Source organism: Triturus cristatus, chromosome 9 (assembly GCF_964204655.1).
Source record: "Triturus cristatus chromosome 9, aTriCri1.1, whole genome shotgun sequence".
NCBI lineage: Eukaryota > Metazoa > Chordata > Amphibia > Caudata > Salamandridae > Triturus > Triturus cristatus.
In genome coordinates this window covers 314,421,627-314,438,193 of record NC_140592.1, presented here as the reverse complement: position 1 = coordinate 314,438,193, position 16,567 = coordinate 314,421,627, and the positions used below count along the sequence as shown (strand labels likewise).

Sequence of the window (16,567 nt, the reverse complement as noted above, 5' to 3'; positions counted from 1 at the left end):
CTTTTAGAAAGTTGCTATTTTCCTGCCCTCAACCCTTTGTGCGTGCAGCCTATCTTGGGTCACATGACAGTTAGACTTTGTGAATTCCTCCCAGGCAGTCAAACAATAGAAGGATTAGGTGTGCCTCAATGGGCCATCTGCTGGCAGGATGTGGGGGCCGAGCTCAGCACAGCCCCACCTACACCTGAAAAGCCTTTGCTCTACCTTCACACAAAGGGCCCAGCCACTCTGTATTGTTACTGCAACCAGCTTGTAGCCAGGGCAGGAGAGTTGGGAAATTCCATGCACTTCAAAGAACCCTTCCAGAAGCTTCACCCACCTTCCAGAAGGACACCAGCATATAAAAATAGGACCTTCATTGCCACTCTTCAGTTCACTACTGGACCTGCTGAAGGACTCTCAGAGGACTGTCTGTTGCTGTGACCTGCTGTACACTCTGCCAGACTGCTGATGTACCTGGCAGGACTTCTTTGCTGCTTGGAGCCAGTCTTGAACCCTCAGAGGCCAGGACTTTTGTTGATCCCTGCATCTTCACCTGCACCCAAGATTGCCAGAAGTGACTCCAAGAGCTAGTTTGCTGGCCTCCTGTTCAAAGCCACAGGAACATAAAGGCTCCCACCAACTTGAACCCACACCTGGACCCAGTCGTCTGAGTGAGTACTGAACCCCCAAGAGGTGTCCCACCAATCCTGGACACTTGGTTGTGGTGCTAAATGTGCGAAGATGGCCAATGTCCAAAACTGAGGACTTAGACAAAATTTGGCGAAACATTGGAGGAGACCAGGACAAACCTGCTTGCCTATCCGTCCGAGGTGCACCACTGGTCAGATTGACTTCATGGCTTCTACCGCTATGTTCTTCTCCACAGCAGGAAATCTGTTTCAATGGTCCTTCGGCAAAGGGGTATCCAACCTTGTGGAATTGTCTTCACCTACAGCCCTCTACTTCGTCCTGTTGGAGATTTTCAACTTCCATTTGGGCGACTAAGTCCGAACGTAGAAATCTTCACCACTGCTTCGACCCAAGCCCGTCCGACGATGATGCTTCCTCCTCGGACACCTCCTGCAGGCTTGCTCCATTGAACTTTCCCTTCTCAGACAAGTCCGAAGGTAAGCGCTGACCAGGCCCAATTGACTTTTTGTATCCAAACTGTGCTTCATCGTGATCGGCCTTAACTTTCGACTTTGACCAGTGGTTGCCACTTTGATCTTTTAGGCTCTAGTTTTTACTAAAAACTTTTAAAATTCCTAACTCTGTTTCTACTGATTAGATTTTGTCATTTTGGTGTCAAACAATTTATTAAGATGTACTCTATTTTTCTAAATTGGTTTGGGATTTTTCTTGTGCTGTGTTTTGACTTTATTACTGTTTGTGTGCTGCATAAATACTTTACACATTGCCTCTAAGCTAAGCCTGACAGTTTTTTGTGCCATGCTACTCAGGGTTAAGCACAGGTGAGTTTAGTGACTTTTTATGGTTTACCCTGCAAGGTGATTGTGGCTGTTGCTTGACCAGGGCTCATACACCAGTCAACCAAAAACCCAATTTCTCACAGTGACCTAGTGTTTTCATTGTGGAGAAGGCACTGTTTGTGACGTTATTAACATATGGTAGCAAGAATAGGTCTGAATCAATGGTTACTCATAGGTTTCTAACTACTCTTGATGTTGTGGAAGGGGCTTCAAGTTCCTTAGATCATATGTCAGTAGGCTGGTAATTTTGCTACTGTCTGCAGGTCATAATCTCTGTCTTTGCGGCCATGAGCATTAGATGGTTATTCACCATCTGTGTGTTTATGGCATGAAGGCAGTCATCAAGTTGTGAATTGTAGAGGTCTTCAGGGCTATCTGTTTTTAAAATGCTTTGGTGTCATCAGCATAGTTGTAACAGGTGAGGTTGTATGATTTAATCGGATTTGGTAAGCAGATTAGATAGATGTTGAAAAATAGAGAGGATATGATGGACCCCTGAGCAATGCCACAGTGTTGTTTGAGGAGGTGATGTGAAAGGTGGTATGTAGACTACACTTTGTGTGTCTGTGAGATAGGAAGTAACCCCTTTTAGCCCATTTTCACGTATTTTGAGATTGTGGAGTCTTTATAGTAGTGTGTGGTATTAGATGTTTGTGGTTGATGGTTACTGCCCATATGCAGTTGCGCTGCCACAGCTTATGTCAGTTCAGTCTGTTTTGATGTCTTTACTGAGGTAGCTCTGTCAATGCCTTTGTGCACCCATTCTGTCACTGACTGCTGCTGCTTTCTCATATCTGCCTGTATCTCCATATTTGTGTGTCTGTGTTTGTGCACAAGCAGGAGTATGCCAGCATGTGCAAGTCCATGTGTGTGTGTATTCCTTGTAGATGTTTGCTCATTACTTATGGACATGTCTGCTGGATTGTATTGATTGTCTTGCATCATTCCCTGAAAAAAACCGCAGTGTGAGATACAAACCATTTTTAGGTGATATTGCTTTTTTAGGTATATCCACTGCCATTCCCCATCAGTTTTTCTCCCACTTATGCCGCTCACTCTCCCATTTTCTCAGCCTTTAGGATTCCCTCTGAATATCCCATTGTCTTTCAAAATTGTATCTTTTGTGATGCAAATAATGTTATTGGTTGTTTTTTGTTTTATTGTTCTAGTTTTACTTTATTCGTGGAAGGCTATTGTTACCATACCTACAGACACTGCTCTAATTAACTGTGCATTAATGTACAGCAACAGTATGTGGCAGTATCCTAGAAGCAGGTTCTGGTTATCAAAAGGGAGAATTAGGACAATTAGATAGGATCAGACAAAAAGATTAGGGTATCTGTTTTCTGCTGTGGTATACTCTTGCATTTTGTCTCCTCTCATCTCTGTCAGTTATTGCGTTGAAATGAAAGAAGCTTTTAAGAAACGCCTCATTTACTAATCGGCTGAATACGACTTCAGCTGTCCCTGTCACCGCCAAACTCGTGGTGGAGGTGCGGTGGCAGTTAGGGACCGCCACACCAGCGGTCTGACCGCCGTATTACAAGCAATGCGGTCGGACCTCCACAGACCCGCCGCAATCGCAGGGTATCCACGATCCCTGGTGTGGCACCGCGGTCTAGGAAAGCAATATGCTTGCTGGTGCGGCATATTAGGAATTTCCCCACTGCCATATTTTTCATGGCAGTGAGGTTGCCATGAAAATGCTGGCAGTGGGGAAACAAGGGGGCCCTACAGGGCCCCCCTATTGCCCCTGTGCATGGGGATGCATGCAGGGGGGCACATGTTGTGCCCCCGTGTGCATCCATCCCCTTTCCTGCACGGCATGGACTGCACAGTCCATGCCGTGCAGAAACGGCCTTTGACACTCCCTTTGTGGTGCCTTTCTTATAGGCACCGCTGTGGGACCGCAGGCGGCTTTGGCGGTGTGGGAGGGGGTGATGGCGTGGTGCGGCGACCCGCTCGCACATGACCAAAGTCTTAATCATGCCCTAAGTCTTTTTGCAGTTGCAAAGGTTGTGATTTGCTTAATGTCTTTTGCAACTGACTAAAATTCGAAATATGAAGTGTCATGAAAGGACCGTATCCCTCCTCCTTCTGAGTTACTACTAAATCTATCAATGCTTTGCAACCTAAATTGCGGCAGAAAGTCATTAATGGAATACCAATATGCCAAAGCAGGTGGTAGGCACTTAAAAGTTAAAGCTATTCAAGATGGGCCTCTAATGGTTTAGAAATGCCAGTTGGTGGCGTCGGTGGAAGAGACTGCATGCTCCCTCTGGTGTCTTTTGAATGCCATTTTGTTTTTAAAGCAGCTCCCTTGCCTTTAGGACACAGGAGGAGCTGCTTTCAAACCAAAATATCAGCATTCAATGAATGCAAGATGGAAGACTGCTGCCCTCGCAGGCTTCAATCCCTGCATTTACAGCCATTCACAGCGAGTCACAAAACAAATCTTGCCTTAAACATACTGCAAGAGGCAGGCGTTATTGCAGCTTCCCGCAATTGTTGTTTTTGAGCTGCAACTACTTGGTAGATCAGTTGCAGTCAAAAACTCAAGCCAGGTTGGTAGGCAGTGGAGCGCTTATCGACCAGACCTTAGTACCTTAGGTCCTTAATGAGGTGTCATCTGGTAGCGACTTCTCTTGTAAGACAGTATATGATGTTGCATGAGCTGGTTCCTTCTATGTCATGACTTGCTGCAGAGAACATACCAGATCAAAACATTTTTAGGTGGGGACGTTTAATGCAGAAATGTGACCATGTATAAGACCTGACCTTTGTGCCACACCCCACACATGTATATCCTTGTATCAAAAGGACACAGTACCCTCTTGTCTAAAGGAATAAGGATTAGTGCTTGCTCTACAGGTATTTTCTCACACTCATTTGTCGGGTGGAATGGATAGGGGTGAACTGCTAACCTGCACAAGGTGACAACAGGTTATAGAACACCACTGCCCCCTGGTGGAAAACCTGAAATATCCCATGCATTGTTCATAGAGCCAGTCCAGTTAGAATAAGCAATGGAAGTAACCACTGTTAAAAATAAGCTAATCTACATGCAGAATCTTTCGGGCTGGGGGAAAGCGGGGAGAGAAAGAAATGACAAGCTACATTCATTCGCTCTGCGAGGCATATCTGGCCAGGTTTTGGACAGGTGCTGCTCCTTTGAACACCTTCAGATCTCTGGAGGGATCATGCCTGAAATATCTATAATATCCTACTTTACACTAAACACAGTCAGGCCCTCGGGTCAGGCAATGTAAAATTGATTGTTTAATACAGCTGCACACAAAAATGTCATGGAGAACGTACAATCAGAACTCTAGTCACACCCCTACGGAAATTACTGAGTCCAGACCTAACACATCACCTGATTTCCTTCAAGTGAAATCTGAAAAACTGTCTTTTCAAAGAGGCCTACCCCTCATGGTAGTTGTTTGTGTACCATCCCTACCTCTAATTAGAGGACAGGGCACATTTAGGTATTGTCTCCATCAGCAGATACTGCTACCGCTTTTAAGATCCTATGGAGATAACAGTTGTAATCCACCCGCTGGCATCTCACGAGAAACCCACCTTACTATGAAAGCTCTAGAAGAATTCGGCATGTCACAAGTTTACTAAAGGTACAGAATGGAGCTTTGGGGCTTAATTATGAGCCCTTTGCACTGCCAGTAAGTCACTTTTGTTATGCTGTGGCGGCATAAAAAATGTGCCACGTCGTGCCATATTTAGAAAGTGACGCATCTAAGCAGATGTGTCACTTTGTAAAGCCCTGCGCTACATTATACCTGCATCAGGTATAATGTATTCAGGGTGGGCGTTCCCCTGCAGAAAAGGCATTTAGAAGTGTTGCAGTGAAATCTATGAGATTTCACTGCAACACTTCTAGGACGCCACTTTGTCAAGATCTTACGACTGCCTCACAGCAGGCGTAAGACTGATGCAGGCCCTTTTACATGGGGCTTGCGCCATGTGAAAGGACACATTGCTGGAGTTGCATCTGTTTTCATACACACCCCAGCAATGCTCCACTTTTCAGCCTACAGATGCGTCAGGAATACTGAAGGATCTGTAAATCCTTGTGACATGGAGCGCCGTACAGTAAATACGGCGCATCCATGGTGTCGCAAGGAGGATGCACATCGCTGTTTTCATGCATCGATGCAACACTTTTCATAAATGAGGCCCTTAGTTGCTAAGTAAATAGTTGCCCCTTTGAGAATAGCACTGTAATGTCTAGACGTTAGGATTGGCTGAAATGTCCGATTTAGGACAATATTTGAAATATTGGTTAGAATCTCTTAAATCTCTTATTGTAGACAATGGCACGTTTTTGCTTTAATTTCATGGAGTTTCAACAGCTAGCTATTAAAAGAACAATGACAAAGTTGAAAGGTTGAGCAAACACAGAGTCTAAAATGTTTGGAAGATTGACTATTGCTGTTGCATTTCTACAGAGAACAGAGCGAATACAATCAAGACTGGTCATCTGGAGTTGCACACACCAGAAGTCAGTGCAGACATTAGACCTGGGTTATTGAGTGCTGGTGGCCACCATCAGCAGCCACCGGCACTGGTTAAGCACTGAAAAAGCAAACATGTTCTAGCAAAGGAGGTTGCAACATGTCTCTCACTAGCCACTTTCTTCCCCTGTCTCCAAGGAGTAGGTGGGAGGAGTGGGAAGCCAGTAATGTCCATCCAGAAGCAGCAGGTCATTTACGCCAGCCTTGTCCTGTCACTCAGAATGAAACTCGTATGGAAAGAGGAAATATTGAGGAGAAATAAAGCTATTTTTCATGTGTACACTTCACTGGGGAGGTGTATCATTTTGATGCATTCCCAGGTTCACTACTTTTAGTAAAACTGTGACTGTGCCAAAATCCATGAGTGGATGCATGGGAACGCTCATGCTCCACCCATTGAACGCCTCCCAAGTTGAAAGGTAATGTAACACAGCACAAGCAACTACTTTGCGATGCATGTTTTTAAAAAGCCACGCAAATTAGACCTTGCGTGGCTTTTTGAATTCTAAATCAGCCTTTGCATTGCCCTGTGTCACCATGCGTGATGCAACTAAGACACAATCGAAGTCTGAATGTTTACAGGCAATAGACTACTTACAGGCATATTTCTAGGCTGATATCCGGGCGTGCCCATTCCACCCTGAAAAAGAAGAGAACACCTTTGTGAAAAAAAAGCCAAGAGGTACTTTAAGTCCATGTGTATAACACCAACCTGTTCTTTAAGCTGCACAATGAGATGCACCTCATAACCTAGAACTTTTCAACAATTTATTTACCAGAGAAGAACATACATGCTAAGTAAAGACTGCATGTTGCAATTCCTCTGTCAATCTCCATGTGTGGTTTCCTGCTTGCAGTTTGGTCTCTGTCTCTAGGCATCTAGCCTGTCACTGCCTTTGTAAACATGTCCACAGCGCAAATTAATTTCATATTTCCCTATACAAATTTTGTTTGGGCTCCCGAGTAGTGTGCGACTCACCGAAAAGTGCTTCAACACCTCATCAGGGGTAGCAAGAGCTATATAAATCTAAACCCTTCCCGCTTCCATCCACCCACTATCCTTTCAATCCAACTACCAGACTAACATATCCACTGCTCAAATTAATTTCATATTTCCCTAGACTACCTCACTACTAATCCTGTTTGGTTCCGGAGTAGTGTGCTACCCGCCAAAAAGCACTTCAACACCTCATCAGGGGTAGCAAGCGCTATATAAATGCAAACCTTCCTTCTTCTACCCCACCAATATCCTTCTCAATCCGAATAACAGACCATCATATCCACGGCTCAAATTAATTTCATATTTCACTATACTGATTCACTGCTAATCCTTTTGGGTTCCGGAGTAGCTTGCTACTTGCCGAAAAAGTGCTTTGACGCCTTGTCTGGGGTAGTAAGTGCTATATAAATGCAATTACAGTACAATTACAATCTGCTTTGTCGTTTTGATTGGAGGCTACCCAGTAGGTGTCTATGTGCGACCTTATCTGTCTCTTTTGGCATCTCTCTGCCTGTTTGCTTCTCCTCTGTTGCTGCCTGCATGCATTTGATCTTCTACTGCCTTTGTGCAGCTTCACTGCCAAAGTATCTGTGCAATTTCTCTTTTGGTGCATGCTTGCAGCTGCTCCATTACCCCACGTATGTGGATACTTGTCGGCGGAAGATGGGGAATTTGGGCAAAGTTACCAAGCCTGCCCTGGATGGAGATTCTGCTGCACTGAACTGTCTGGTGGTGGGTTCAATCTTGTGTAAGGCTTTTGGGGGAAAGGGCCACTCAGTCTGGGGCCACCTATTATATCTATGAGAGAACGTGTCGCCGACATTCAGAATCCATATGGTATGATTTGCACTAGGTAAAGTGTTTCTTCAAGAAAGATTTACTGAATGTTCCTTTGAGCGTTACTATTGATCAAAGGGAAATTGGGCATTCTGGTTTTTTAGTATTTTTGACACTGGTGTGATGGGCCAGACCATCCAAGACTTTTTAAGAGATTAATGTCAATAATGACTGTTTCATATAGAAAAAGAATAGGACGGCGGACCTTGTTTCAATGCAAGTAGGCTACTGGTTGACCCAGTAGGCTTTGGAGGTCTGGTAAAACCAGGATTAAAAAAGGTGACCCTTGGGCCAGGATACTTTTCCAGTAGCCCTGGTGCTGCCTGGGTGTTCAAGCCCCCCGCTACTGCCCTGTCAGTAGATACTGTCACTGTTTATGTATAGGTAACTTTGTGCTAATATATGGCTTTTTCTACATTGCCTTCATGTAACTCAGATGTCTCCGCTAGCGCCTTAGTTCAACTGCTCTGTTGCTGTCTTTGTGCTATTGTTTGGCATCTGCCTGCATTCAGGTGCCTGGCCTCTATTTGGGTCTTTCTGCCTCGGTATACATACTTTCTGACTCTGTGTATATTTGACTATGCGGTGACTGCTATAGAGCGCCACAAGGACTGTTTTTAGCTATTCAGTCACTGACTGTACTGTCAGTTATTACTGAAAAAGTCTACTGGATAGGACTATATGGACTTGCCTCAAATGCAGAATGTTGCGTAACAAGAATGGTTCCTTTGGAATTCACCAGGCAATACTTTTGAACATATAATGGGCAATAAATGCATTCCCACAAAGAGATCAGTGTCTAGCAGCTTGAGAGTTTTTTAGTGTGTACATAGCATGTCACTGTTGTCTTTCTCCGTTCACCTCCATCTTTGGCAGGGACGGTTCCGTTCTGCGTCCGTCTGACATTTTCGTCTTTTTTATATACAGAGCGGATTTTGTGTAACCACTGAATAAAATCTCTAGGCATTGATTTTCTGTCCCAATTATAGAATTTATTTCCATTCTAAATGAACTAGTGTTTTCCACATTTGAAAAGATTCGCCACTTCGATCATTGTTATTTCCGCAGTGCACTTTAAAATGGCCAATTTGACACAGAAGTTCCCATAATTACTTTTGGGATTGTGTTAACTTTTTCACTAACAACTTACCCTGGCTTTTTAATTGCCTTTAAATGCTATCCACTTTTAACTAACATTACTTGCCTTCTATAGCTTAAAATGCATTATTTATCAAAATTAAAAAATCATTTCATTTCCTGGGACGAAAGCACTCGCCCCCATCAAGTTGCTGTTAATTTTATTTCTCTTTTAATCAAAATGTTCATGCCAGCGTTGTTTACAGTGATGGAGTTTCCTCAGGGGAAGAACCCCGAATTCCACTTTAAGTACCTTCAAATTATGAGTTCCATCATTCGTTCTTGCACATTAGAAAGTATGACGTAGCATTAATGTTCGCCTCAACGTCACTGCATAGAGGAAACGGGCATGATTCCATATAAACTAGCCTTTTAAAATATTCCCAGTTTTGATCAATGTAATTGTTGCCAATGCACTTAAAAAAGAACCATTTGCCAGACATTTGAACAACAGTACAACCCCCCCAACCCCCCCCCCCAGTACTACCCAAACAGTCACTGTAAAAAGTCACAATTTTCAATTTATGAATGTGGGCCACTTTGAATTGTTGGTGCCAGGTCTATTGTAACTGTGTGGCTTACTGTTGTTAGCTACCAATGGCTGCTTTGTCCTTGCCTCTTTTATGTTCCACTCTGACTGTATTTAGTTTTAGATCAAGCCTACCAGAACGTGGAGCTCCCTTGTGGAAAAAGGCCTATTGCTGGTCCATCAAGAACTTACAGGGGCTTGTAGCCCACCCATTGCTTACCACTGATTGTCGTTGTCACTCTCATTTGCTTGCTCCTTATTCAATGGCCTTCCTTTTTCCAGGTTATTCATCTTGTGCTTTTTCCTTCCCTGGGGTATATCTTCCTTCCCACCCCTCTAGTTGGTTGGCATCTGTCCTTCCACTACTCACTTTTAGAAAACTACTTTTTTCTTTCTGCTTATACTCTCCAGGACAGTGCATGTGCTTTCCAGGAGTATCTCTCGTGTGCTTCTCCCTGCTGTCTGTGTTGTGTTCTCGTGTTTCAACAACTACCCAAGAAAGCAATAACGGGCATTCTAACATTAGATATGGGAAACAGACTATCTTAAAAGAAATGTACTACTGTTGTTTCTACACACCTCTAACAGCCCACCTTGTTTTTTTGTATCAGAAATCAAAACAGTTTCCTACAATTAAAAACCCTATCTCAGACATTAAGGCCTAGATTTACTAAAGGCTTGCATTGTCATTGAGTCATACAAGGCGACACAAGTCCTTAAGTCGGATATTCTATGCTATGCAGAGCCACCTCACGTGGCCTAATACATCCGGAGCAAAGCAAGGCAGCGCAAGTTGCTGATTTGCGTCACTCTCTGCTGGGAAATATTTACATGGGTGGAGCTTGAGTGTTTCCAAAAATCCACCCTTGTTTTTTGGAACATTCCCAGATTTACTAACACTAGTAAACCTGGGAATGTAACAAAATGCTCCGCCTTCCCAGCTATGGATGGAAAGGTGAAAGGAAGAACAGATGGATGGATGGAAAGATGAGAACATGGATGAATAGAAGGTTGGAAGGGGGACGAGAGTGTGAATGAAACTCTTCTAAGGACTGTTGCATTAACTGGATTTATGTACTCAGTTTGACTAGAGGTATGGCTTAAAGTAGGGGTTCTGTCCTCCCTGGTCCAACTTCCTGGCATAAGGTGTAGATAGCATTGTGTAAGGCAGACCAGGCCTATTCAGGTGCAAGGAAATCTCCTTCCACTACTCTAAATGCAGCCCAGGTTTAATCAACCCAGCCCTGACTTATCCAGGAAAGGCAGGATACACCTCACACCCCTAGTGTCCATCTAGAGTGAATGCACATCCCTAGCCCCTGTCACTCCGAAGCCAGGCAGTCAATCCACAAACCAGCACAAAGGATGGCTAAGCAAGATAATATCCAATTTCTAAAAATGGCATTTTCAAACACACAATATAAAAATCCTCTTTACTAAAAGATGCATTTTTATATCCTGAGTTCAGGCATACTAAACTCCAACTTTCTATTTTGTCCCAATGGGAAATAATACTTATAATATGTTATAAGCAAACTCCCATTCTATCCTATGGGACAGATGGCCTTTCAATAGTGACAAATGAAATACACTGTATTTCACTATCAGGACATGTCACACACATCTGTACATGTCCTACCCATCACATACACTGCACCCTGCCTACAGGGGTAACTTGGGCCTACCTTAGGGGTGACTTACATGTAATAAAAGGGAAGGTTTGGGCCTGGCAAGTGGGTGAACTTGCCAGGTTGACATGGCAGTAGAGACTGGGCGCAGATGCTGCAGTCGCAGGTCTGAGACCCCTTTGAAAGGCTGCTTGTGTGGATGGCACAATCAGTGCTACAGGCCCACTAGCATCATTTGACTTACGGCCCTGGGCACACACAGTGCACTGTACTAGGGACTTAGTATTAAGTCAAACAAGCCAATCATGGAAACATCAATTCATATTCACAATTTATAGAGGGTACACTTGCACTCTAGCACTTATCAGCAGTGGCAAAGTGTTCAAAGCATCTAGACCAGCAAAAACGAAATTCAGCACACAGCAAAAATACGGGAGGCAGAGGCAAAAAGATAGGGGAAAACCACCCCAAGGATGCCAGATCTAACACGGATCCATAAGACCCAAATAATATCTGTCTGATATCCATCATACAGTTCCTTGTGAAACTGCTGGAAAAATGTGTGCATGACCAACTATGCCAACACAGTGGACAGTTTAGTCTATCAGACAGGTGCCAATCAGGCTTCAGACCAGGGCACAACACCGAAACAGTTATTGTACATATTATGGATGCTCTGAAAATACTCGAACAAAACGACTCATGCAGGATGGACCTGTCCTCAGCATTCGACACGGTCAGACACAACAAGCTCCTAGAACATAACATATCATACAATTCATAAACAGAGAGGCAACAATAGCAACAAGACAATGAGAGAAATGAATTTCTTGAGCCTTCAGTGTTGAAGCTATATTCTTCTTTAATATGTGGATTCAAAACATACGCAGCTAACGTGTTTCACCCTCAACAGGGCTTCATCAGGGCCATGTTAATCCTACTAGCAGCATGTCTGGGTTTGGCACAACGGCTTCCGAAAACACGAATGACAAATTGATAACCACTCCGTTTAATTCAAAAGATCCCATCTACAGTCCGTCCAGACGTGAATTAAGCTGTGCGTGGTCATAAGTTTTAGTTTCAACAATCGATTCTCATACCCGGCCGTCCTGTTATCCCTCAAATCAGGGGGAATATAACTTGTTACAAGGGCCGTGTATGGCCAACGAGCATTATTGCATCTCTAACAGATCCGGAATGCCGGTCGGGCCTTCGGCTACCGTATATTATTTAAAAAGAGTGGTTATCAATTTGTTATTCGTGTTTTCGTAAGACTTTATACCAAACCCTAAGGTGAACTAAGTAGGATAAACATGGCCCTGAGGAAGCCCTGTTGAGGGTGAAACGCGTTGGCTGTGCATGTTTTGAATCCACATATTGAAGAAAAATACAGCTTCAACACTGAAGGCTCAAGAAATAGTTTTCTCTCATTATTTTGTTACTATTGTTGTCTCTGTTTATGAATTGTTTGTTATATTTTATGGTCTATGAGCAGCAGGCCATTGAGGTGGGCAACATTACTCTTAGTTATTCAATTTTACAATTGTGTGACTGATAAGGCAGTGTGGCCTCGAATCCTTTGGCTGTGTAATGCTATTTGAGTTTACATAACATTACATGTGTATTTGTAAAGCACACGTTCATCCAAGGGTATCATGGCACTGAATAGCAGATGTTTATTATTACCCAACTCAATGGTACTCATTTTATCGACCTCATATGGATGAAATGCTGAATGAACCTACCGGAATTTTCGAACCTGTGATCATGAGCTCAAACACAGGCCCCTGCCATGGACACATTAGTCCACTGAGCCACCAGATCCGGCTAACTTCTACAAAACAGAATGAGGGTGGCAGGAAATGTGCTGAAATCGTTCTCCTCCTTTCTCTGGAACTTATCACAGAGAATCAAGCTGAATTACACACTATTTAATCCCTCCCTGAACTTAAATGGGGTTTCACAAGGATCCACCTTACCCCCACTCTGTTCAGCCTATACATAGAACCACTGACAGAAATCCAAAAAGAAGCAAACATTTCTTACCACATGTACGCAGATGACACACTGCTGTACCTAAAAATAACATCTCTGGAAGATATTAAACTCAACACATATGCATGGAAACACAACACTGGTGGGCACAAAATGACCCCAAATTGTACTAAAACCAGAATTCTTACTACTATCCCCACCACACAGCTCTCTACTAGTCGAAGAATGGATCAGCAACTTAACTGCACTCAACTGCAAACCGGTCATCAGAGAGTCAACTAAATCACTTGCAATAACGCTAGACCGAAACCTTAATATGCAAGCACACATCAGTGCAGCCGCAAGAGTTTCCGTTTTCCAAATGAATCTCCTCAAGAAGATAAAACCTTTCTTATCACCCCCAGACTTCAAATCAGCAGTGCAATACCCAGTCATCTCCAGACTGCAATACAGGTGTGCAACATTGCCAGAACTGCCCAAAGCAAGGACTGCTCATCACAAGACTTCGCTTAACGCTGTGGCTAGGCTGATTACAGAATCAAGACGCTACGACAACATTCCTGTGCTCAAATCACTACACAGGCTTCCTTTTGAGGTCAAGTTTCAACTGAAGATAGCTTGTATAACACACAAAGCCTTACAACCACAACATTCCCTTATACCTAGCTCAGAAGCCCTCGATCTCTGAAGGCACCTGTACTCTACGGAGTGTGGTCTCTAAGCTGCTAAAACCCTGGAAGTTCAGAAAAAAATGCTTATGAGCGCACATTCTCAGAGGCGGCACCAATAATCAGGAAACCTCTCCCATCTGAGATGCTGGCTAACCCTTCTTCTTTATCCTTCAAGAAATAAGTCACCGTGACCTTAATGAACAGATTCCTCACCTAAATGACTGGACAAGGCACAAACACAATGTCATGTCCTGATCATTTATGTTAAACGACACAAACACTGGCCAACTGCCACTCTATCCTGAGCTGACTGGCAACAGACCTTCTCACCTACTACCTGATGTTACTAGCTATCTGATTATAAACCTGTGTAGGTTTATATTTCTGTACAGCACTCTGATACTCTAGGGTCATGTTCACACTACAGAAAAACCTTCTAAGTAAATAAAAATTTCTTAAGTAATTCCATGCCTGGGCATTTGGTGATTTCTGTATTTTTGTCTGCACCTTGCTGGTGATGGACAATCCTCGTAGCAGAAATGTAAGAGGTATAAGTTAGAATTTGCTGTTGACTAATGTGAATTGTGGTATTGTTGTGGGACATGTACTGCCCTAAGTGGCATGGGTATGCTCAGAAATGGGTCCCATGCTCACTGTGTCACTGGAACCAAGCTGTGCCCGGCTGCTGTGCCCATAACCAGGGCGAAACCGGCTCTGGGTTGCTTGTGTTCCGGTTAAGGCAGGACCTGGCCTGGCAGTTTGGGCAGGAATGTTCCCATGAGGAGCAGGGTCAAGTCTGATTTGCATATGGCTGGATGCAAACTGAGGTGGAATGGTGAGCAAAGGAACCGCAATTGCCAGTGGTTAGACAAATTGCAAGCATTCCTCCCATCACCTTTTGTGTGTTTCATGCAGTGTTGCACTGCCATGTTGATTTGACATTTTAAACCCCATGTCAAGCCTTTAACTTCTCTTTTAATACATTGAAGTCACCCCTAAGGAAGACCCTAGGTAGTCTATAGAGCAGGAGAATTAGAAGGTTGGAGATGTACTTTTATATTTTTAAATGTCCTGGTAGTGAAACATTCCCAACTTAATTTCACTACTGTAAGGCCCTCCCCCCCATGGGATAACATTGGGGATTCCTTATTACATTTGATAAGTTGCAACCCCTAATTAGGAGCAGGAAGATATATCATGTGTGTTACCTATGACATTGTAATTCTAAGCCCTCTTTAATGGTAAATGTTGGATTTTTTAAACTGCCTCTTTTGGAAAGTTGCGATTTTCCTGCCCTCAACCCTTTGTGCGTGCAGCCTATCTTGGGTCACATGACTGGGTGTAGCTGACAGTTAGACTTTGTGAATTCCTCCCAGGCAGTCAAACAATAGAGGGATTAGGTGTGCCTCAATGGGCCATCTGCTGGCAGGATGTGGGGGCCGAGATGAGCACAGCCCCACTTACACCTGAATAGCATGTGCTCTACCTTCACACAAAGAGCCTAACAACCCTGTATTGTTACTGCAGCCAGCTTGTAGCCAGGGCAGGGGAGTCAGGAAATTCCATGCACTTTAAAGAAGCCTAACAGAAGCTTCCCCCACCTTCCAGAAGGAAACCACTTATAAAAACAGGACCTTCATAGCCACTCTACTGGTCCTGCTGAAGGACTCCCAGAGGACTGTCTTCTGCTGTGACCTGCTGTACACTCTGCCAGACTGCTGATGTACCTGGCAGGACTTCTTTGCTGCTTGGAGCCCGTCTTGAACCCTCAGAGGCCAGACCTTTTGTTGAGCCCTGCATCTTCACCTGCACCCAGGATTGCCAGAAGTAACTCCAAGGGCTAGTTTGCTGGCCTCCTGTTCAAAGCCACAGGGACATAAAGACTCCCATCAACTTGTACCCACACCTAGACCCTGTCGTCTGGGTGAGTACTGAACCCCCAAGAGGTGTCCCACCAATCCTGGACACTTGGTTGCAGTGCTAAATATGCCCAGATGACCAATATCCAAAACTGAGGACTTAGACAAAATGTTGCCAAAAAGTGCTCTGAGAACCTGGAGAAAACCAGAACCAACCTGCTCGCCTATACGCGCGAGGTGCACCACTGGTCGGATTGACTTCATGGCTTCTCCCGCTATGTTCTTCTCTGCAGAAGCAAATCCGTTTCAGTGGTCCTTCGCCAAAGGGGTATCCAACCTTGTTGATTTGTCTTCAGCTACAGCCCTCTACTTCATCACATTGGAGATTTGACGACTAAGAACGAACGTTGAAATATTCATCACTGCTTCGACCCAAGGCCATCCAACGATGATGCTCCCTCCACGAACACCTTCTGTAAGCTTTCTCCATTAAACTTTACCTTTTCAGACAAGTTCGAAGGTAAGCACTGACTAGGCCCAATTGACTTTTTGTATCCAAAATGTGCTTCATCGTGGTCAGCCTTAACTTTCGACTTTGACCCAGTCTTGTGCGACCAAATGTCCGTGCTCTAGTTCTTACTAAAATCTTTACAAATTCATAACTCTGTTTCTACTGATTGTATTTTGTCAATTTGGTGTCGAATAATTTATAAAAATGTACTCTATTTTTCTAAATTGGTTTGGGATTTTTCTTGTGCTGTGTTTTGACTATATTACTGTTTGTGTGCAGCATAAATACTTTACACATTGCCTCTAAGTTAAGCCTGACTGTGTTTTGTGCCAGGCTACTCAGGGTTAAGCATAGGTAACTTTAGTGACTTTTTTATGGTTTACCCTGCAAAAGGAT

General features: G+C 43.9%; 1 protein-coding gene across 4 annotated transcripts in view; it reads right to left on the bottom strand.

Annotated features, from left to right (window-relative positions):
- Positions 1-16,567, bottom strand: part of LOC146797824 (galectin-4-like) — a 190,031-nt gene that overhangs the window by 39,633 nt on the left and 133,831 nt on the right. For 2 of the 4 annotated variants that reach the window (XM_085625016.1, XM_085625014.1), the window contains exon 8: positions 6,603-6,644. The exons of the other annotated variants lie outside the window; for them this stretch is intronic. In XM_085625016.1, the coding sequence (XP_085481142.1) occupies positions 6,603-6,644 (42 nt within the window). The remainder of the gene's footprint in view (positions 1-6,602; positions 6,645-16,567) is intronic. 4 annotated transcript variants of the gene reach the window in all.